Source organism: Cryptotermes secundus, unplaced genomic scaffold (assembly GCF_002891405.2).
Source record: "Cryptotermes secundus unplaced genomic scaffold, Csec_1.0 scaffold1229, whole genome shotgun sequence".
NCBI classification, from domain to species: Eukaryota; Metazoa; Arthropoda; class Insecta; order Blattodea; family Kalotermitidae; genus Cryptotermes; species Cryptotermes secundus.
This window is the reverse complement of record NW_019723925.1, coordinates 793,972-818,191: the sequence shown is the minus strand read 5'-3', so window position 1 is coordinate 818,191 and position 24,220 is coordinate 793,972. Positions and strand designations below refer to the sequence as shown.

Here is a 24,220-nt window from a genome sequence, read left to right as displayed (position 1 = left end):
GCTGTTTCAACACACATTTCACAGAGGAGAACCCAGCATTACATATATGATAAATATACTAGCGCTATGTAATTATTCTTAGCCATCTAATTGGTCCGAACAAAATGTTATGTAATTACTAGTTTATTAACGTCTGAATTAATTGGTTTCGCATGATATGTCATTAGAGAAACTCTTTTCTGATGATGTCGTTTTTGTAAGTTTTTAGGATTTCATTGCGGTTAGAATTTGGATCGCAGTTCTTTAGCTTTTAACGCCGTGTGGGATGGATAGAGACTCAACTGTTATGTTTCTGAACATTATCCATCGTCCTGTTCCCTGTTTTTGTCTAAGAACGTTTCGGAGATTTGATTCTGTCTCCGTCTTCAGGTAAAACCTACGTAGTTGGACCCAATCGATAGAGCTGGTCCCTATCCCCGTACACCTGTACCAATACCAGGTAGGGTATACAAGCCAAGCACAGCATAAACCATCTGCGAGAGCTAAGACGAAACATTAAAAAAAAAAAAAAGGTATCCCTGTAACAGGCCGTGGAGGCCCATAGGGTTGTGAGATGTTGAGGTTCCCACATTTTCTAGACAGTCGGCTCATAGATGGCGGCAAGGTTGTCAGCCTTACGTGCCGGCCGCGCTTTACCCCCAAGAATATCCCTAGTACTCATTTCTGTTAGAGGCTGAGTCGACCCCAGGGCCATAGTGCGGCTGGAAGGATTAGGTAAATTGAAAAAAAACAGTGACTTCATCGGGACCTGAACCCGTGACCTCCGTCTTGTAGCATAGTGCCTCAACCAACTACGCTACCGCGTGCCCCTAAGACGAAACATAATATTAAAAACTGTGCAATGTCTTATACGTGTGGAGTTTTTAATATGTCAGTATTTTGTCTTAGCTCTCGCAGATGTTTTGTGCTGTGCTTGGCTTGTATACCCTGTTGGTACAGGTATCCGGGGATATGGGCTATCTCAGTCGATTGGACCCAACCGAGTAGGTTTTACCTCAAGACGGAGACAGAATGCAGTCTCCGAAACATTGTCTTTTGAAATAAGGCTTGGACGGCGTTTTAGACAAAAAAACCGGACGACGGATACTGTCCAGAGACATAATATTAGTATTAATGTACCATCGCCACAAGCTTTAGATCTTATGGATACAGATGTTTGGTGAAACCAACTGCCTTCACTTTAATGCGTAAAGCTAAATATGAAACCAGCAGGTTATTCCAAAACGTTAACATCCAGCCACAAGACTACACGGTGTCACAACCCAGAAGATCATCATGTAGATGCTGCTGTTATTTCTTAATTCTTAGTTTTTATGTTTCTATGTGGTTCGATTCGCATTTTTTTCAGGCCGTTGAGAGCAGAGGCCGTTGTTTAAGTTTCCGCTCTTCTTGCGGCTTTAGAATTCCAGATATTTACTTCGGGAGATAAGTTGTGCAAAGCTGTCAAGTGACAGCATCAGAGGATAGAGTTTAGCTTGGTAGGCTGTACTTTTTAAGATCCTGCAAGTAGATTGGAATTATAATATCCTCCTGTCCTGTAAAAATTGCTATTTTAAGCCCTTACGTGAAAGATGTTGGGTTTGAATTAATTTCCCACTAATTATATGTTGTATTCTTGACACCTTGCTTCACAGAAATTCGGTTTAATGACAACTGGGCGTTAAGAGAAAATAGGTTTTGTATAGGAGAACCATGAACCACACAGAAAGAGAAATGAATCCCAAACCCATGAAGTTCGCGTCAAAGTTACATTTATGATTAAGGAGTTCCGAACAGTAGGAGCGAACGTTCAAGTTTCGAGAAAAATCCCCATAAAGTTTCTGAGATATAAATCATATATCTCCCCTTCAAACTTCCCTTAATACAGTTCGGATGTGTTCCCATGATTGTGAATATACCTTCCTACCTATCATGGTGACCTTTCTGCACGTTCATATGTCCATTCATATTTGTTCAGCGCTCACATGTGTTCCTTCTGTCCCTCTTCATTCTGCAGCAATTGCAAGCATATTAGAAGCGAGCTCAATATTTGTGGACTTGGTGCATATTCTTTAACACGCTTCAAAGAGCATGAGAAGTAAAAAATAAATAATTCACAGTTTTGTTGAGTTGGCCCTTACTATTCGAAACGCCTGAGTTCGAGGACGTATATGGTATATTCTGAGAATTTGTACCCTTACCGACATTAATTTGCGTTTGGCAGAACATCACTGGTTTTTGTTTGAAACGTGGTTAAGACGCCGTCGTCACTCATGTTACGCATGCGCTGGTTGTTATCCTGAAGTTCTTCGCGTCGGTTTCCGTCTATTTTTCGTCTTTCGTGAGGTGGTCTGTCTTCTTGTCTTCGTTTCCGTCGTTGTAGCCATTGGTGGTGATGGAGAGGTTGTATCCTGCACCAACTTTGCTGCAGTTAATGGTGCTGTTACGTTTCTTGTTGTCGAAGCACTTGATGTGACCGTGGTATTGGACTTCCTTACTATAGTTGTCTTCGAAACGGTTGTTTTATTGGAACCCGAGGCTTTCTTGGACATCGCAGGGGTGGAAGGCGCCTTATTTACACTCATAGACATTTTTGGTACCGTTTTCTTCGTAGGAATCCAGGTGTCTTTAATCATATCGGCTCCTTTTTCTGCAATCATAATCGTCGGAGCATTAGTATTTCCACTGACAATGTAAGGCATGATCGATGCGTCAATGACTCTCAGACCTTGGATACCATAAACCCTGAGCTGTGGATCGACCACCGCGCTGCGATCGAACGGTGGCCCCATCTTACAAGTTCCAGAATGGTGGTTGAGTGTCACCGTTGACTGAACGATTGCACAGTTCCAGTACGCGAAAGTGCCGAAACGCACTGCTTCACAACCCGGTACAGGAGTGATATCTAGCACATATCTCATATCCCGTAGCACGGTGGTCTGAGATAGTCTTGCCATTATCAGGAGCCCTTCTATGAGGATCTGCATGTCTTGTGCTTCTGAGAAGTAGTTTGGGTACACTAAAGGAGGAACGAATGGATTTGTAGAGTTCACCTTCACAAGACCACGGCTTCGCGGCCTCAGAACTATCGGGCGTGGTATGATGTGATTGAAATAACAGAGAGGTTCCAGAGTAATAGGCTCAACTGCGCATGTCTGTCCTGGAGGCACGGTCACGTTTTTTGTTAAGGGGCTTGTAAGTCCTGTTGTAAGGTTGCGAATAACAACTTCTGAGTCGAAGGCGAATTGAAGATCGGGGTAATCGCCCATTGCTTTTGCGTACTGTGATCTTCCAAAAGCGATTGCTTGAAGAACGCCTATTGCAGACAAAGGCCCGGTACCTTCATGAATGTATTGAAGCAAATGATCTATCCTATCATTGAGGTTTGGTAGTTGAGCTGTATCGGTCAGTGTATAATAGACGCCTCCGGAACTAACGTGATCCTGGAGGTTGTAACCGACGCTCAAATCTTGAATAACAGGGATACCGAGTGGCTCAAGAAATTCCTTTGGTCCTACCCCAGACAACGAGAGTATATGCGGAGAATGGATGGCACCAGCACTGAGTATGACTTCCTTACTCACCATAACGGTTAATGTTGTCTTTCGGTCTTCTTCGAGAACGTACTGAACGCCAGTAGCTTTCTTTGATCCATCTATTAAGATCTTTGTCACTGTAGCATTAGTGACAATGCGGAGATTTGGCCTGACACGTCGGATTGGTGTCAGGAACGCCGAATTCGTACTCTGCCTCTCACCGTTCTTGGTCGTTGTCTGCGCACGCATGACACCTTCCTGCTCGGCGCCGTTGATGTCAAGTTCCCTGTAACCAATTTCTCTGAATGCTGCTATGAGAGCTCTGACATTTATGTCTTGGTAAGGAAGTACCTGAACGCTCTGGAAACCTCCAGTGCCGTGGTAAGTGGTGTCCGCTGCGTATTGTTTGTCCAGATTGTTCTCTGATTTAATGAAATACGGAAGCGTTTCATTGTAACCCCAACCTGTGTTCCCCAGTGCTGCCCATTGATCATAGTCTTGACGATTGCCTCGGACATACAGCATGGTGTTCATGACGCTCGATCCTCCCAGGACACGACCTCGTGGAATCGGGCAGCCTGTACGACCGCAGGATTTAGACTCCGGCTGACCCACATAGTTCCAGTCCACGCCACTAGTGTTGCCTTGCAGGAAAGGAGCGAATGATGGTACATCTGCTGCAAAAGGTTCTTCATCCCCTGCCTCCAAAAGCAAAATATTCCAGGCTGCCACTTCGGATAACCTGAAATTGACAAATATGTTGTAAAGAGGATTTTAATCGACGCTGTTTATGATGTTATTGTGTTTGTGTGGTTAAATGTCTGTGGGCGGTATGCTACCCTAATAATACTTTCCAGAGATAAATGTTGATGACTGATTATTAACAATAGAATGGAGTCGCTAGAATAGCGATAACAGCCCAAATTAATTAATTAGTTATAGTTGTGTGGTTTGAAACTTGATCAAGTTACTGACTATTCTAATTGAGGTTCTTCTCGGTTTTCCTCAGTTTCCTCGTTCGAATGGTTCTGTGGTACCTCATAGGTCGTAATAGACTGCTTCTGAATTATTGCTTCCTCATCACATATGTCAGGCTTACTTCTTATTCGACTGAGTAGAACACCTGCGGTTCAAACATCGTCCTTAAATAACCGAAGAACTGATCAGGCCTAATAACTGAGAGAATATTGATTTCTGATGACGATCTAAGGGTTTGAACGGTTGCGACAAGAGTAACTGCACGGCTTCCTTACTTGAAAGCAGTAAGCCGAAGCCGAATGAGTGGTTACACAGGCCGAAAATTAGGTTAGCACTCCCACATGAACACTGGGATAGCACTCATATGAACACTGGGTTAGCACTCTCATATAAACACAGGGATATCACTCTCATATACACACTGGGACAGCACTATTTTTATGAAAACTGGGATAGCACTTTGTTATGAAGACTGGGGCAGCACTCTCATATGAACACTGGGATAGCACTCTCATATGAACACTGGGTTAGCACTCTCATATAAACACAGGGATATCACTCTCATATACACACTGGGACAGCACTTTTTTTATGAAAACTGGGATAGCACTTTGTTATGAAGACTGGGGCAGCACTCTCATATGAACACTGGGATAGCACTCTCATATGAACACTGGGTTAGCACTCTCATATAAACACAGGGATATCACTCTCATATACACACTGGGACAGCACTTTTTTTATGAAAACTAGGATAGCACTTAGTTATGAAGACTGGGGCAGCACTCTCATATGAACACTGGGTTAGAACTCTCATATGAACACTGGGGCAGCACTCTCATATGAACACTAGGTTAGCACTCTCATATGAACACTGGGATAGCACTCTCTTATGAAAACTGGGGTAGCACTGTCATATAAACACTGCGATATGACGCTCATATGAACACTGGGATATTACTCGCATGTGAACACCGGGATAACACTCTCTTCTGGACACTGGGGTAGCACTATCATATAAACACATGGAATTAATTCTCAAACGAATATTGGGCCAACACTGATATTAATGAACGCTGCTTTTTTGCCTTTTTCATTTTTATATTTTACCATTGTATTCTCTGGAAATTCCCGGTGACCTTAGTCGCACGGTCTAAGACATGAAGTGTCTTCGCTCGCTCAGACTCTGGGATCGTGGGTTCGAATTCTACTTAAGGCATGGATGTTTGGTGTGTCTATGGGTTTATTCTGTTTGTGTTTTCCTGTGTGTAGGTAGCGGCCTTGCGACGGGGTGATCACTCGCCCAAGGAGTCCTACCGTCTGTGAAAAATGATTACGGAACTGGGCCCTGAATGGGCTGGAAGAGCCATTGCAAAAATTCTCTGGAGGTTAATAATATGTTGTGGAAACTTCTGCTACTAATTAATAGCTTTGAAATGGAAATTAATTAGACTGTGCTAGATAATAAATCAAACGACACGATTGTAATTTGAACTGTTTTGGAAATGTAATAACTTAAGCCTAGCCGAAGAGTGGAGATTGGAATTAAAATAAAATAATATACATATTCATGCATGTAAGCGAATGAATTAAATAATAAAATGCTTGGGGAGGCTGTATATTTGAAATTCCTTTGATGTATATGTTGCACATGTAGATTCCATATGAATTGTGTTCCTTTATATAGTGTCTTACCTGTTAGCTAAGACACATCCGGCCGATCCTCCACCAACAATGACAAAATCGTAAGTAGTTTTCATTGCCTGCATTTTCCCCACTCTCCCCGCGTTTTTGGTTCGGCTGTTGGCGATGGACATGATTAGGATCATGAATACGGTGGCAAAATTCAGGTTGTCCACAACACACATGCCTGACATGTCCATAGATGTCATGTCGGCAGCCATGGTCATGTCGGCAGTCATGTTAGCAGCCATGGCCGGAGGAGTCATGTTTGCAGCCATGGCCGGGGCAGTCATGTTGGCAGCCATTGTCGGGGCAGTGTTGTTCATTGCCGGTGCTGCCATCCCCCCCGCTAATGGGGGCGACGACGTGACTGATCTGGCTGGTAGTGGTTACCGGAATTCATTCAAACTGTCACGCCATTACTGCAAAAAAGTTACATACAGACAATTATTATTGTAATCTTGATGACATTAAGGTAAAGGAAACGGCCGCGCCATAGCTCAAGTGGTTAGTCGCTGGCTTCCCACCGCGGCGACCCGGGTTCGATCCGTGGCCTGGTCAAGTGGGATTTGTGGTGGACAAAGTGGCGCTGGGTCAGGTTTTCTCCGAGTACTTCGGTTTCCCCTGCCAATCTTCATTCCACCAATTGCTCCACAATCGCCCTCACTTATCATCTGGGGCTGGTACAATAGGCCAGAAGTGGCCGCAGTACAAGGGACTTAGTCCCGCCAGAAGTGGCCGCAGTACAACGGACTTAGTCCCGCTAGAAGTAGCCGCAGTACAAGGGACTTAGTCCCACCCCACTAGCAATAAAAAAAAGGTAAAGAACGCGAGATGCAGAGGAGTTCTGTCTTCTGGGGTATAGCGCCCTGTGGCCCGTTGGAAGTCAACTGACGTAAGAGCCTCAAACCCTACTGAGGGAGAAGTATTAATAGCGGAAGACAGGAAATTACATAATCGTGAGGTCTATAATTTTTACTCTTCTACGTAACGAAATCCATGCAACCGAGTCCTTGAGAGACCAGCGATGCCCACTCAATTTGTACGTTTCACCGATTGTTGTTATGGTGATCAAAACAAGGAAGACGAGAGATCCGCAAAAAACTTTTAGTTTGGAAACGTGAATGAAATAGGCCACGTTGAGGATGTAGACGTAGATATGAGGTAATATTAAAACTGAGGATGAGGTGGGCATGTAGCACGAATGGGGGAGACGAGGAATGCGTATAGTATATTGGTGGGAAAGCCAGAAGGAAAGAGACCACTGGGAAGACCAAGGCGTAGGTGTGTGGACAGTATTAAAATGAATCTTAGATAGGATGGGATTGTGTTGATTCGATTGATCTGGCTCAGGATAGGAACCAGTGGAGGGCTCTTGTGAACAGGGTAATGGACCTTCGGGTTCCATAAAACGCTGGGAAGTTCTGGAGTAGCTGCAGAATTGGCAACTCCATGAGTAAGTAAGAACATAAGTAATCTCGAGTAGATCGGGTGGAAGGGAGTGTACATTCGCATTACGAGTAGAATAGGGTTCATTGGCGGACTTCTGTGAACATGGTAAAGAACCTTCTGGTCCCATAAGACACTTGGAATATCTTACGTTAATAAGCGACTTTTAGCTTCTTAGAAAGGTCTGGCCTCCGTTGAACTGAATAATTTTCTCCATAACTACGTAGTTTTGTGTACTGACTGGATTAAGTGCTGTAGGAAAGAAGAATTGGGATTTCATTTCTGGCGATGTCAGAGATTTTGCTCGTAACCACGGCTTCCAGATGGACTCTGCGGTCAAACGGTTGGCTGAGACTGCAACTCTTATGCTTTATAATCGGAAGGTACGCAGCACAAATCCCGTCTTGGACACCCCTTGTTCTGATTGAGGTTTTCCATTCTTTATTCCTTTCAGAAAAATTCTGGGATAATACCTTAGATTAGGCCACAACCGCTTCCATCCAATTCCTTTCCAATTCATTATATTCGGTCTGTCGGCTAAATGGCTTCTGGTCCTCGACAGCATAGTCATTCTTGATTCCGAGGCCCGCAAGACTCATGACCATATTTTGCTGTCTCATGACACTGGGAGTCGTCCAGCTCACGAAAACTGTCCCCCTACCATGCCACGTTATATAGTCCAAGTTATACAAACAACGTCATTAAGTAAACTACAGATAAAAACAAACTCCGTGGCCTAAGTCCGCAAGCGAACTATAGCGACCGAGAGAACGCCGCCTATCGGCGAAGTTAGTGCCAACTTTAGCGGATAGAAGGCGTCGCGTGGTCAGCGCAACGGATCCCCACGGCCGTTATCCTCGGTTTTTTAGACCGAAGCTGCCAGTTTTCCATTGAAATAGCTTCTCAGTTATCCTCACAAGGCGGAGTGGACCCCGTCCAGACCCACTACTTCTCCGAGAATTTGGTAGCCCCGGGAATTCAACCCGAGACCTCTGGATGTGTATCCAGGAACTCTAATCACTAGACCACAGAAGCGGTGAAACTACAGATAAATAAATGAGTGAAGTTTCTTTCAGTTACATCACTGCATCATGGCTCAATAAACGGTGTATACTTTTAGAAGATGTTATAACAGAAAATATCAGAATCTTAATTCAGGTAGCTTCAGTGGCTATTCCTCTTCGGAAGTTCGCACAGCCACCGTGTTGGTATTATTGATGTCGAGGAATTAGAAAGTTTAGAGGTGCATTAATCGCTAGAGGAAAGATGATATTGCCGAATTTCATGATAATCCGCCAGTTGGTTCAGAGGTTGGCGAACTGGCACAGATTGAAATACGTACAAGCCTATCCTTGCCTATAATACAGTGAATTGTCTGGAAAATCTGCCGTGAAACGAAAGAAGGCCCATCCATTACGGTTTACCTCGGCGTGACAGAAGAGGCGTCCAACTCTACCGACCGAATCCTCGCTTACGAAAAGGAAAGTAGGCTAAGAAATGTAAGCCGATGTTATATCCAGCCGCAAGTAGCTGTTTAATTTCTGTACTGTCTTAATTGCACTGTCGTTGGACTCACACCCTCCAAAGATGTCATTACTTTCGTCTACACGAAGTTCTCTTGCTTGCCGGCCCAGAAGCTTTACTGTCTCGGTGGCCCTTCTTTGTGGTCACGTCATGTCATGGTCTTTTCAGTCTTAAGTAATAATTTTACCGGGAAAATCATCATAATCAAGATCGAACTGTAATGGAATGTAGATAATGATCGAAGTCATTGCACAGGGACTTTCTTCCGTCGTGCAAGGCGAGTCGCTAGTAAAAATCAATTTCAAACCAGACGTAAACAAAAATGTAATTATTACTCTACAAGAAATATGGAAAAAAATATTGTTGTGTTTATAATGATAATATTACTTGTAAGTCTGTTGTATAGTTTTTTAATTGCTAGTGGGGTGAGACTAAGTCCCTTGTACTGCGGCGACTTCTGGCCTATTGTACCAGCACCAGATGACAGGTGAGGGTGATTTTGGAGCAATCGGTGGAATGAAGATTGGCAGGGGTAACCGAAGTACTCGGAGAAAACCTGTCCCAGTGCCACTTTGTCCACCACAAATCCCACTTGACCAGACCCAGGATCGAACCCGGGCCGCCGCGGTGGGAAGCCAGCGACTAACCGCTTGAGCTATGTATAGTTACTTTTCAGTAGTTACTCTTACGTCGAATTTCATTAGAGTTTTTTTATTGTAATCGTATTTACAGTGCGTGTACTTCCCCCCCCCCTTGGCACTACAGTCCCAGTGGGCCTAGGCCTACCTCCATGAACTTCTTCGTTCACTTCGGTTTTTCGAGATCTTACACATTCGGTAGGACTCCTTGGGCGGGTGATCAGCTCGTCGCAAGGCCTCTACCTGTACACAAACACAGAAAAACGCACACAAACATCCATGCCCTGAGTGGGATTCGAACCCCTTAGACCGCTCGGCTACCGTGACCGGCACGCATGTACTTTACTATAGTAAATACATTTTGAAGTGAAATCTTAGGTTCAGTCTTCGTGTTGTCACGTATCCTGGTAAGGAGACAATTAATGAGTTCCGGATTAGATGAATCGATTTATTGGATTTTCACCAGGCGGAACTACAATTAGTTGTAAAACAGTCTTAATGTAATTATAACTACATACTGTATCGCTCAAACAACCTACTGTTAATGTAAATAAAATAGATTTTCTCAAAATGTGACACTTTTTGTTATTTAATTTCCCACGCGTTTTCATATTGATTGTGCAAATGAAGTTTTTCTTTCACGTCAAATCATATTTCCACATCCCATTGCTCTAGACTTTCCCTCTTTTTACTATGCCTTTCATTGGTTTGAAAGTCTTTGTAACATCCATAAATATGTGCTGCTTAGTTTATTTAATGGCGCTTTCTCAGCTCCTGTGGTATAGAGAAGTGTTCTCAACTGCCGGACCGCGGCCCGATTCCGGGCCCTCATCTCATAAAAAGAATTTACCGCGCCGCGGTCTCACACAGGTTGAGAACCACTGGTATAGAGTACCGATTGAGAGGATTTCTTTTAATTTCTTGCTGTTAAGAGACTTTAAAGAAGTAGGCCGTTACCTATTTCGAGATATTTTTCGAGCATATACCTGATAGGACGTAGGAAAACCACGAAGAATTTTAGTTAAAAGAAGCCGGTCTGCTGAAGATGAATCGAATCTGGGACCTCCAGAATACATACGAGGAGTGCTGACCGTCGCGAGATTCGATACAGGTCCATAATGAAGTGATGATAACAATGGAAAATAGAATTCCTATTCTGATATTTTTCGTCACTAGAGATTTTTGGAGCCTTTATCAGAAAAATAATGTCCAACTTGAGGAAATGATGCAATCAAGTTAGTACTTCTTTCCTATCGGAATGTAGGTATAAGAGCCGTCGACGACATGGCACTTTTTCAGACCTTGCCTCGCTATATTTAAACTTTCACTTTCTCAATCCTTGTAAAAAGAGTATTGGCTGCCATCTCGAACTCTTTGTAACAAATTTCATTCTCACTGAAGTGAATCATTTCGTTTCACCCAGTCGGAGATCTTTCGATGTTTTTATACACAGACTTAATTTAAATCTTTATAGTGTGGAATGAACTATTTGTGATAGTGGTATTCTCTTGCTTATTTATAATGACTTAACATTTCCAGAAGCGATTTACATACTTCCCCGAGTTACGCGTCCATCAGAAAGCTGAAGTGAATCTGAACAATTCTAAACAATATTTCAGACTTCAGTTCCTGTTTCACAAAATGCTGGCTGCCTCGGTTAATGCTTTTTCGGAAAATAATCGGCATCTTTTATGAGAATCATACGAAACATATTGTCACGATTTAGGTGGTGGGGGATGCGTGACTTAAAAGACAAGTTTTGGATTAGATGATTGGATTTACTGGTACCTTATACACAATACTTGGTACTACAGGCAGTACAGCTCTATTGCTGATATTAAAACTTTACATTTCACCGTTTCACACGCACTAGGATTCTCAGTCTTCACTAGCCGTATCCTGGCAACGGATTTATCACAGTCTCACTGTCAATTCGAATCACACTTAGAGTCTTCTTTTCACAGTCTAATTCCATTCTTGCCATTATTTTGCAGCTCCCGATCCCGAAGACCCAATTCAATTCCAGGCTCATATCCCGGCAGGCTGGCCTCCCCAAACTCGACTCTTCAAGGTCAAAGTCTGAGTTACTTTACGACGGGCGGTTTACCGTCAGTCAGTTCGTCTTGGCGTCAGGCCTCTTGAGGATCACGACCAGCGATTTTCCCCACTGAACTCTTGCGGTAATTGTCCTTATGTAACATCCTCTCTGACGAGATGGGTTTGTCTCTTATGAATACGCTTAGCCTTTCGTCAAGTGTCAACTCTTCACTTCCGTCTACTACTGTTTTGTCCAAGTCACATTGCGACTGACGGTCAGTCAGTCAATGACCAGATATTTATTACTGCTTGGTATTTACGGTCTTGTTTTTGTGGAGGGCCCTCTCTGACGAGAGGACGGGTCTGTCTTTTGTATATGCTGCTGGCTCTTGCCAGTGCAATCTTTCTCGGGTCTGAGTCCCTTTGGACTCCAGACCATATTTTACTGTCTCAGATTTGAAATTTCCCTTTTCGTCGCCTCCTACGACTCGCCTGCCGAACACTTTCCTATAACCACTTTGCACGGGCACCACGGAAAACACAATCTCTGTTGTTAAGAAGGCGTGTTTACGGATCCGTTGCCGGTCAATATACGTCCTATTGTTGAGCGAGTTTGCTTGCTCGGCAGTATATTTACCGAGTCGTTGCCTAGCAGTGGATATACACGTCTCAATATAAATATACTGTTTGGGCAGAGTGAAGGGTTATTGAATGTAATAAATATCCAGAAGCTGCTAAACAACGTTACCATTATTCCTTAAAGAATTAAAATATTTACCGTAATTCGAAACCCGGCTATCAAAGCCTGATGCCCCTGTCGTCTAGTGGTCAGAGTTCTTACTTAAAGATCTAGAGGTTCGGGTTCGATTACCGGCGCTACCAGATTTTCTGAGAAGCAATGGGTCTAGAACGGGGTCCACTGAGCCTCGTGATGATAATTGAGGAGCTATATCAAGGAAATAGTCGCTCCGGTCTAGAAAACCGAAATTAAAGGTCGTAGGGATCCGTTGCGCTGACCACGTGACACCACTTATCCGCTAAAGTTGGTACTAACTTCACCGACAAGCAGCGGTCGCTCGGTCGGTATAGTTCGCTTGCGGGCTAAAGGCACGGAGTTTTTTTTTTTTGTTTTTTTTGCTATCAGAGCCTGTTAATTTTACAGTTCGCATCTGTAATTACAGTTACCATAGATAGAAGTAACCCGTTTATCGATCCATTCTTATGGAGCCCTTGAGAGACATTTGTAAATGACGATTTCCCGGAATGTGCGCGCAGTGAACTTGAAAAGGTCAAGAAAGACAGGTTGTTATAATGGACGATGCAGCTATTTAGAAGTAACCTTTATTCGACGAAGGTCGAGACTGCAGTACTGGTAGGTCTACTTCTCACTGCCCTTTATTGCTAACCTCAATCACTGGCCAACCCCCGTCGAGTCGAGTTTTACGGTACGACAGACGGTCAGTTGGTCAGTGTGTCTTGGAATAAAGCACCCATCTGGGGCTTAAGACAATGTTTTTATTACTGTCAAACATTTGCGAGTTTGTTGATGTTGGGCACTGTCTCTGACGAGAGGACAGGCTACTCTTTTAAAATTGATGTTAGTCCTCGCCAGCGCAGTCATTCTGGGGTCCGAGTCCCATATTTTACTGTCTCAGATTCGAGACTTCCGTTTTTTTTCGCCTCCTGCGATTCGCAGGGCTACGGTGGCGATATTCGACTCCGCCTCCACGCTGGATTAAAGTTCTGTGTCTCTAACATATGCCAAAATAAAATAGGAGTGCAGATCCTGCATGACTAAAATTTAAGTTCAGCCATTCTGGTCTAGTACCTGAATCTGTTACTCGTATGGTTCCTATGTGAAGTTTCAAACACTCGACGCGGCGTGTTTCAACATCATGATCTCCTGGTTTTGACACCGTATAGTATTGTAGATAGGTACCCATCTCACCAAGCTGCGTGGCGTCACATTCAGGAGATCACAGTCTCCATGTAATACCTGTGATCATCCGGTAAGAGGATCTGTTTTTCGTATAATAAAGAAATGAGTTGATAAACGACACAAGCAAACACGACCGCGGGGCAGGCGGGAAGCCTTCCGTTTGAAATGCTATGAATCCAGAATATTTCTGATCCTGTATCAAAGACGAAGTCCTTAACAAGGACGCGATTTTTGGGCGGAGTACCCTTTTGCTCATATTTCGCTTCAGGCCAGCATTTTCTCCAGTGTTACCTCGGAAGTGCATAAGATGGAAGGCAGTTGATATCGGCTGCAAACGTAATGCAACTGGCGATGCTGTGTACGAAGACGCTTACTCCTACGTTTTCTGCGGTTCACAGAGTGGACTCATAGCTGCTTTTTCGTCCTTCAGGTCCAGCTTTTCTATGGTCTCATAAAGGTAAAGGTAAAGTCCCTCTGCTTAACTAATTAATCACTACGCCATGAAGACGTATTGGGGGGGGGGAGTGGATGTATAGATACACATTTTCTTGACCTCTGCACCAGTTGGAGGTGAGTGGTCAGCTTCACGCCCGTGCCGCTTTACCCCCGGTGGAAGACCCCTCGGTACCCATTGTATAGGAGGTTGGATGGACCCCAGAGCCGGTCTGGACGATTGGAGAAGTGTAAATTCTTTACCCTACCGGGATTCGAACTCCGACCCCACGGTTGTCCAGCCCATAGCCAGTCTGTATACCGACTACGCTATCCCGGCTCCTCACGGTCTTCCCATATCCTTTTATTTTTAAAGAAGTCATTTGTTTATTCTTTTTTCTCTGTATTTCACTCTTGTTCTATATACTCAGTTCCATAAAATTTGGAAAATTCTTAGAGTAGGTTAGCGACTGGTGGCTGCTCGAGAAAGACTCAGCTCCATGGCGTTCGTTAATGTCATGTTTCTTGTACATTCTTTGACGCTTGTTATTTATAGAAGTTTAAATGTTGCTGGTTAATTTTGCCGACTTTCTATTCTTCTTGCGGAAAATTGCATGTTTACATAAACTTTTCGGTACTGCCATCACTACCTACAATTTTAATGTTGTCTTTTTCCTTGTTGGTTTACTGTCGCCACACATATTTCTTGATACAGATTTGTTTACACCATAGCTTCATAAGAATTGTCCCAGGTCGTAATATTAAAACGTGAAACTGTTTCTGTAGAAGAATTTGTAAAAAGGTTCCACATTGGAGGACTCTGTTAACTCGTGTAGAAATATAGCTGTAAGATACTGTATAGCGTATTATTATTATTATTATTATTATTATTGTTGTTGTTGTTGTTGTTATTATTATTATTATTATTATTATTATGCATTATTTCATGATATGCATATAGGAGAGATTGTGCTTGTCCAGCCTCCTGTTCTTTCCACGTGCTTCAGTTCGAGAACTGATGGACGGATTTTGATGAAATGTTATTTTGTCACGTACATGGAGTTTGCGTGACTAATAATAATGGGCTCTGGATTTGATTAGTGGGCTTATTGGCACTTCTTTATAATTACGGTCGATTATAACAGCTCACACATTGAACTCCTTCTGAACGTCTCTCTGACGAATCTCTATTAAGAATCTCTGTCTGCCAGTCTGTCTTGGAATAAAGCATGCATTTGGGGCTTAAGGCCAGATCTTTATTGCTGTCAGACAGTTGCAGCCTTGACGTGGGGCGCTCTCTCTGACGAGAGGACGGATCTGCCGTTTGCCAGAGTCACAGTCAGCATTAATAAGTCTGTTGTCAGTTTGTACAATTTACATTTTACGTGTTACTAAATGTATGCCTCTGTCAGTGCAGGCTCAGTACAGCAGATCTTGCCCTGTCATTAGCTCTTGTTCTCAATGCACGACTGAACTCGCTTTTATAACAGTCAGGCGGCTGGAATAGAAGTCACCATGTCGAACAGTTAATTGTCCTCTGTTACTCTCTGTTTCATCCTTGCCACGAAATGTGTGTCAATCTAGGGGCAACGCTTTGATTTTACCAGGCGTGTTCGTTGCCGCGAGACGTTGCAACGCTTTGATTTGTACAAACGTATTTCTTGCTACGAAACGCGCATTTAGCTAGCCATTGTCTAGCAATGGACTATTCCGTCGCAATATTAAGAGGTTCCTATAAAACATTGTACGGTTAGGACGATTTTGGCCGCGCCATAGCTCAAGCGGTTAGTCGCTGGCTTCCCATCGCGGCGGCCCGGTTTCGATCCCGGGTCTGGTCAAGTTGGATTTGTGGTGGACAAAGTGGCGCTGGGGCAGGTTTTCTCCGAGTACTTCTGTTTCCCCTGCCAATCTTTATTCCACAATCACCCTCACCTATCATCTGGGGCTGGTACAATAGGCCAGAAGTGGCCGCAGTACAAGGGACTTAGTCCCACCCCACTAGCAATAAAAAAAAATAGGTCAATTTTCATAAGGATCCGTATTATAGAAGTATCCTTTCGTAAAGGAGTAAATGTATATTAGCACATCGTTATTTCAGTTGAGAAAGGCATGTACGTAGAAACTCTATGTCCTCTGATACAGAATGCGCTTTTCTGCTCTTATGTATTTATTCCACCTGTCTTACAGAGTCGAATTAGAATGCATATTACCGCACTGAGTATGGTGATCCACGTTGGTTGTTCGTCTCCAAAACTTTTGTGCTTCATACATCTATGTAAACCCTGATTACGGCATAGTTACACAACGTGGTAAGGAGCAGTACCTGGAATCTGTACCGTTGTTTCGTTATGGGTCATTAAGTCTCTACAGCTTTCAATTTAGACGCACTTTTTTTTTCATCGTGACCGACGCACAGCCACGCCCACAGTTAGGGTCGCTTTCATAGCCTGCATTCGCAGGACGTAACTGAACCTGGAAGCTTATGACCACTGCGCTTGGCTGACACCTACTGGAATATGCGGAGTATTTTAGTTCTAATAAAAGGCAAAGATATCCCCGTAACAGGCCGTGGATGCCCATTATTTGTGAGACGTCGAGGCTCCCAAATTTTCTAGACAATTGGCTCTCAGATGGCGGTGAGGTTGTCAGCCTTACGCGCCGGCTGCCCTTTGCCTCCCAAGAATATTCCTGGTACTCATTTCTGTTATAGGCCGAGTCGACCCCAGAGCCATAATGCGGCTGGAAGGCTGACGTAAATTGAAAAATCTAATGATCGAATCTAATGGGAATCGAACCCGCGACCTTTCTGTTTGTGGCATGGTTCCTAAACCAAAACGCTACCGCGTGCCCCTTCTGATTTTAATATACAGCGTTAATCTAAGACTATTCTCTCAACTAGGTTTTTTTTTTCAATGGTAATGTAGACCTATTTTCAGGAACAACAGAAATTACAGTTCGGTTGTTGACATGTTTCGCCCCTCTCTTAATGAATCAGCACTTAATATTTAGTTGGTTCTTAGGTCTGTAGTCTTAGGATTTAATGTGTACATTTCTTACTGTAGTTGGCTTCATCGTTTGTATTTTATACCTTGTTCGTGTTCTGTTTATTACCTGTGTTGCTGTTTTAAGCTCTTAACTAAATCAAGCAAAAAATATTGCCACCACCACCTCCCCCCCCCCAACCCTCCCCCAGGCTCGTTGAAGGTTCCGTGGACTGTTAGATCAAGTGGGGTCTGTGCTTATACAATCAGCTGTTTTAATCCCGAAAATCACAGTCGTAACTGCATTTACCGCCTGTTTTAATATTCAGAAGTACTTCAGTTTGCTTACAGAATATGTATCTCTATCCCATATGATTCTCAGAATAAACAGTGATTATTTTGCCTGTATAATGTGGACGATGTTCTACCCAGACGGATTTTACGCCTAACAGGACAGAAGTTTTTCTAGCTGCCGTCTTTCGCGGTATCGCGAGTTCGAATGTCGCTTAAGGCATCAGTGTTCATATGATATTTTCAGTGACATTCTTTCATATCTCCATGATCTCCCCAAATTGGACACTCTGCTTTGCCCTAATACCTCGTCCAGAGAAAAACACTTTTAGGTGAGCAATTATGTGGTTCTAAGAAATCGGGTAATCTGGCAACATTTGTCTTATAAAAGGGTGCGGTTCATAATATCTGACCGATTTTTTTTTCTGAGAAGTCTGTACGGAAATTACCCCTGGGGAACCAAAATGTCCCCTGCTGAACTATTTTCTGAGCTTGTAGGATTCTTTAGACCGCCCCTGTCGTGTAGTGGTCACAGTTCCTGGCTACAGACCTAGAGGTCCCGGATTCGATTCCCGTCGCTACCAGATTTTCTGAGAAGTGGTGGGTCTGGAACGGGAGGAGCTACTTGAATGGAAAAGTAACGGCTCCGGTCTATAAACCCGAAATGAACGGCCGTGGGAATTCGTTGCGCTGATCACACGACACCGTCTATCCGCAAAAGTTGGCATTAACTTCGCCGACAAACGGCGGTCGCTCGGTTGGTATAGTTCGCTTGCGGACCGAAAGCCACGGAGTTTGTTTGTTTGTTTTATAGGATTCTTTAAGCGACAGAAGGTAAAACACTAAATTATTGCGCAGGATTTCGGGTTCTTACAGCGGTGCTTATGAAGAGTACTCTGTTGATGGATGTGATGCATTCTTAACCTTATACAAGTTTACAGACGTTTCGAAGGAACGTACAGCATTCATCATCGGGGCCGAAGAGTAAGCGAAACAAGCAAGAAGCAGAGCGAGCTGTCTATGCTTGCTACATGCTTTTTGCCTGAGGCTTCCTTCGGTTACCGTTAGACCCTATTGACGTAAAAAAGTACATTTCTTCGAAACGTCTGTGAACTTCTATCAAGACTAGAGTGCATGACATCAACAAAGATATTGCACTTCATAACCACTACAGTGAGAACCCGAGATCAAGCCCAGTGACTTGTGCTTTTACCTCCTGTTACTTACAGAGTTCCAAGACTGTACGGCGTCAAACCCTGCAAGATAGTACTTTTCGTAAGTCAGTGCCGTTGTTACGTGCCAGCCATTGTGTCTGAATTGCATAAAGGCACTTGGCAAGTGATCTGTCAACGTTGTGAGTTGTATGCGTGAAGCAGTTTGAAAGGTCGGTTCTGTTAAGTTGCATGTCTTGAGAAACAGTTGCTTAAAGAAACACTAAACCCAGAAAGTCACGATTTCAGTATGTCAGGCGTCAAACACAAAACCCGTTCTGATAATATTGATTGCTCCATCTGATTACGTTTCATTCGCCATGCGCCAGCTGCAAGTCCCGATGAATGTTCAGAGCGGAATGCTTTCAAGGATACATACCGCCAATTAGCTCTCACTGATTATCAAAATTCATAACCGATTTCACTGACCTCTACTCTAGTTTCTGATTCGTGATGCTTAATGCTCAGCAGTAGAGTTACTAACTTTGGAGTGTCCTTGAATGAAATTAATATTCTGGTTTCCTCTACAGCAGTTACTACTAACTCACGAAAAGGTCAGTCAAAAGAGAGATGTGTGTTTTTAACGGCATCGAAGATTCATATTATGGTTTCTGGGTTATTATACCATGCAGTATGGTGTTTTTTTCATAAATGTTTCGGAAGAACGTACTGCCTCCACCATCATGGTGGAAACAACTTTTCACTCCGAAGATGGAAGCAGTAGGTTCTTCCAAAACATTGGCGATTCACCTGCTAGAATATACGATATCATAACGCAGAATAGGGCAATAGTATATCAGTCACGTTGTACAGTATAAGCTCCATCAAGTTATTCCTATCATGTCTCCAATTGTTGTCAGATTAGAGGTTCTCACAGAGGTGAAATATAAAGATTATGGTCTTTTGTGATGTGACGCCCTTTGGTTTGCGTAGAGATAACAGAATTTCGGAGGATCCTGCCCCCTCCCAAACCTACCCATCGACCAAACTACTCTGCTTCGCATCCCTGAAGACATACGTTGAAAATATAATTTGCAATATACTAGTATAAGTTGATGTCTTTATATGGTACTAAAATCAAAGGGACTTCAGGGTCGCATGCAATGAACGTTCAAGTATCCATATACAGGTTCGTGACGGTGATATATTAGCTAATACAGCTTTTTACTTCTGGGGCATATCAGTCGTCCTGTTTTTACTTCTGGGGCATATCAGTCGTCCTGTTTTTACTTCTGGGCCATATCAGTCGTCCTGTTTTTACTTCTGAGGCATATCAGTAGTCCTGTTTTTACTTCTGGGGCATATCAGTCGTCCTGTTTTTACTTCAAGCAACGTTTCCGAGACTGGACCCTGACTCCGTCCTCAGGTATACAGCCAGATTATTTGGCCCCAATAGATTGACCTAGCTCCTATCCTCCGTGGTGGAGGCATTCGGTAGGGTAGTTGGTTGATGCACTACACTTGAAGCCAGAAGGTCGCTGGTTCGATTCCCAATGAGATAATTGGATTTTTCAGTTGATTTGATCCTTCCAGCAGCACTATGACCTTGGAGTCAACTCAGCCTCTAACAGAAATGAGTACCAGGAATCTTCCTGGGGGTAAAATGCGGCCGGCGCGTAGGTGCGACACCCTCACCGCCATCTGTAGGCCGATTGTCTGGAGATTGTGGGAACCTCGATATCTCACAACCATATCGGTCTCCACGGCCTTTTACAGAGGCACCTTTACATTTTTCCTTTTTCCCTGTCGTCCGGAGATAGAGACTGTCTGTGTTGATTGGGCCTGAGTAGGCTTTATGCTCGAGGACAATACCGGAGTCCACTCTTCGAAACTTCGCTTTAAATTCAAATAGGAAGATGGGTGATGTCAAAAGCCAATCGTATTAATGTAAGTCGTCAAGATATACAAGGATCCGAACTTGCAACAAGGCCCCACTTCCCCATTTCAGTTGGGTACCTCAAATGGTCGCAACATGCCGAGTTCATTTCCTCCTGCATACGGCAGTCACATTTCTCGCCGCACAAGGGACAGGAGTAGGTACTGGTAATGTTTAGATTGTCGTGTTCTTGTTCATGGCACAGTGTAGTTTGGTGGTGGTTACCTGCCTCTGTCTTCACGGTAGTAACATTGATAACCACTAACCACACTATAGGGCCGCGCCATAGCTCAAGCAGTTAGTCGCTGGCTTCCCACTGCAGCGGACCGGGTTCGATCCCGGGTCTGGTTAAGTGGGTTTTGTGGTGGACAAAGTGGCGCTGGGGCAGGTTTTCTCCGAGTACTTCCGTTTCCCCTGCCAGTCTTCATTCCACCAATTGCTCCACACTCACCCTCACCTATCATCTGGGGCTGGTACAATAGGCCAGGAGTGGCCGCAGTACAAGGGACTTACTCCCACCCCACTAACAATAAAAAAAAACACACTGTACAGTTTCAAAACCCAAAAGTCCATAGTCTTAATTTTCATAGCCGTGAAAACTTCTTCTTAGCAGTTCCGTTCAACACGAAATATAATTTAAGGGAAACAAATGGTGTCATTTGTGGTCACATGCGTCGCTTATTAGAATAAATTGATCCGTGAACCACTACTTAAACATTGCTCAGACGGCTTTATGAACTTGCAGGGCGAGAGTGTGGAACTGAATTCGAATGAAGTCAGTGGCGAGAAAGGGAAATTATTAGCCTTCGGAACGACTAACATTTTCATGTGTTTCGTAATTCTTTTCAGGCGAATTTCTTAAAGTTACAATCGAATGCTTTTTTATTCGTTATTTCGCTCGATTCCGTTACTGGTTTCCATAAATCTTGGCTGGGACTTGGAAGTGCAGTACTAACCCAATTTTGTAGCCGTGTGTGTCTCTTCATGAAGGTTGAGTAACTATGTTGCGGTAAGGCAAACTTTATATCCAGCGACTTTTCATAACAGATCTGCCGCAGAGGTTCTGAAATAGACGTTTAATCTAACCACATTAATTTTATCAGCACCCAAATCGATATTTGATTGCATCATTTTGGTAGGTCTTTCTCTTGACATGTATCTAAATGCTACAGTTTGAGAGTTAAAGAATTATGTCTCCTGGAATATAACACTTTGTAATCCGTTGAAAGTCGTTTTTTTTTTAAATCTCTTAGTGGGGGGTGGAGTCCATCTGGGACCACTCGGCACGGCGGCCAGTGATTGGCCTATTGTAGCCTGTCCCGAGTGATTATGATGATGGAGAATTTGGTGGAATGAAGATTGGCAGGGGAAACCGAAGTACTCGGAGAAAACCCGCCCCAGCGCCATTTTGTCCACCACAAATCCCACTTGATCAGACCCGGGATCGAACTCGGGCCGTCGCGGTGGGAAGCCAGCGACTAACCGCTTGAGCTGTGGCGCGGCAAAAATTCTGCTTACTTTTCGGAGGAACCTATCACCTCCATATTAAGGGTTGAAGAGTGAGCCAAGCAAGAAATCATGCAGGCAGCAATGCTCTCTTCCTCCGAAACGTCCCGTTGACTTTCACCGGAGTGCATGACTTTATATCCCACCAGATTGAACTCTTCATGACCACAGTTTTGAGATCCTCAAATCCTGCAACTGTTTATTTCTCGTGTACTGTAACTGTCTGTTAATAACGCGTCAGATGGCATTCTTAGCATTCAGAAAGGTCGATTTCCGGGCGACGCCCAAATGGGACATTTAATCCAGCGCACGAAATAAGAACATCCGAAATTATTCTAAGCCAACTTCTGATGTCAAATTCGAGGATGACGTATTTTTTTTATTGTTAGTTGGGTGGGACTAAGTCTCTTGTACTGCGGACACTTCTGGCCTATTGTACCAACCCCAGATGATAGGTGAGGGTGATTGTGGAGCAATTGGTGGAAGGAAGATTGGCAGGGGAATCCGAAGTAGTCGGAGAAAACCTGTCCCAGCGTCATTTTGTCCACCACAAATCCCACTTCACCAGTCCCGGGATTGAACCCGGGCCGCCGCGGTGAGAAGCCAGCTACTAACCGCTTGAGCTATGGCGCGGCCTAGAGGATGACGTAAGTGGTATCTGCCCAGCTAGCATTTGCGGAATACAAGTTACAGACTACTAGTTTTTTTTTTTTTTAGTTTTAGTTATTGGAGAGGGTGGGTTTCCCCATGCACCGCGACCAGTTTGATCTATTGTGCTTCCCTCTATGATATTCTACCAGTCTCTATACTCTACCGATACTGGTGCTTACCATCAGTCCCGATCGAGCCAGCGAGTTCGGCCTCTACTGGCTTGGCGGTATCTATAATACTTCCCCCATCTATCAGAGGCGTTAGAGACTACTGTTGGGCGGGAAATGTCCTTGAATTTGGCTCAGTGACCTCCTTTGGAGATATGAGGTTCTTTTACGTGCCGTAAAGCTACGACACGGGACCCACGGCTTAAAGTCCCTCCCGGAGGACTTGTTCCCTGAATTTTTCCGCCCTTAAAAATTCCACGACCTCCGCCGGGTTTGAACCCGCGTACCACGAGTCATGAGGTGGGAACGTTACCTCTAGACTACGGAGGCCGCTTACAGACTACTATATAAGCTTTGAAGCTTTGACGGCGAATAAATGTGCCAAAATCTTCCCTTGTGATTAGCCGTGTCAGTGATGAACTAAAAACCGACGTTTCAGAGGTCTCCTCGGTCTCCAACATCAGGGTCTATGTGGTGAATTACCTTATTTCTCTGAGATTTATACGAGTTTATCTAATCGATGCCTCTTTCCATTGGTGTACTATGCTGCTATGCTACTGATACTCCATTAAGTGTGTTAAAAGTGAAGATATCTTTAGATCCTTTGCGTGAAAATCAGTATTATCAGTTGACAGCTGCTTGCAGAATCGCATGCATTTACCGTTAACTTGCAGCACGCAACAAACCGGAATAGACGTGAAAGAAACTGTTAATAAGGAATAATTGTGGGGGGAAAAAAAGTATTTCAAGGTTGATCCGTGAATGGTATTAAGTTTTATTTTATCTGCCACGCCTTGATTATGTTTCTTAACCTTAGACACCGACTGACCATGAAATAGCATGTATTTGGTTCAAGTACCGGCCGCATATGTAATCAGCTGCTTGTACCGCAACCTATCCTTCAGTCTCCTCAACTCCCTTAGCCTTCCCTCAGCCTAAAAGTTTCCTGTTAATTATGAAAATTGACTGTAGGGCGAGATCAAATGTCAGGTTCCCTGACGGTTGTGTCAGGCTCTGTTAGCCCTGCAACTCGTTAACGTTCACATGCATCACTCTGGAGTATTGCCTTAGAGCTGAGCACAAACACTCCGTCATGCCTCCCTACCAGTCCGCGTCATGGAAACGTATACTCAGTAGAGAACTATAGGCCTACTTTGTTTTTACATACCTACGTGGCCAGATGTTTGTGTATTGCAGCTGTACATACGGCACTCCGCAGTCATGTGATGTTTTTTGTGCTTTAAGTTCCTAAATTATTAACCGTATCAAGAAAATAACTAAATAATAATTATATATTTTAAGGAGATTGTAGCCCCTCTTTGATTATTTTTTTCCCCTTGGC

At 43.8% G+C, this 24,220-nt stretch overlaps 1 protein-coding gene across 1 annotated transcript in view; it reads right to left on the bottom strand.

Moving 5' to 3' along the window:
* Positions 1 to 769: 769 nt before the first annotated feature.
* LOC111862177 (glucose dehydrogenase [FAD, quinone]) overlaps positions 770 to 24,220 on the bottom strand; it is a 24,650-nt gene continuing 1,199 nt past the window's right edge. The window contains exons 2-3 of the mRNA XM_023847361.2: positions 6,189 to 6,598; positions 770 to 4,257 (exon numbers count right to left, since the gene is read on the bottom strand). Coding sequence (XP_023703129.1) covers positions 2,274 to 4,257; positions 6,189 to 6,517 — 2,313 coding nt within the window. The 5' untranslated portion in view covers positions 6,518 to 6,598 and the 3' untranslated portion in view covers positions 770 to 2,273. The remainder of the gene's footprint in view (positions 4,258 to 6,188; positions 6,599 to 24,220) is intronic.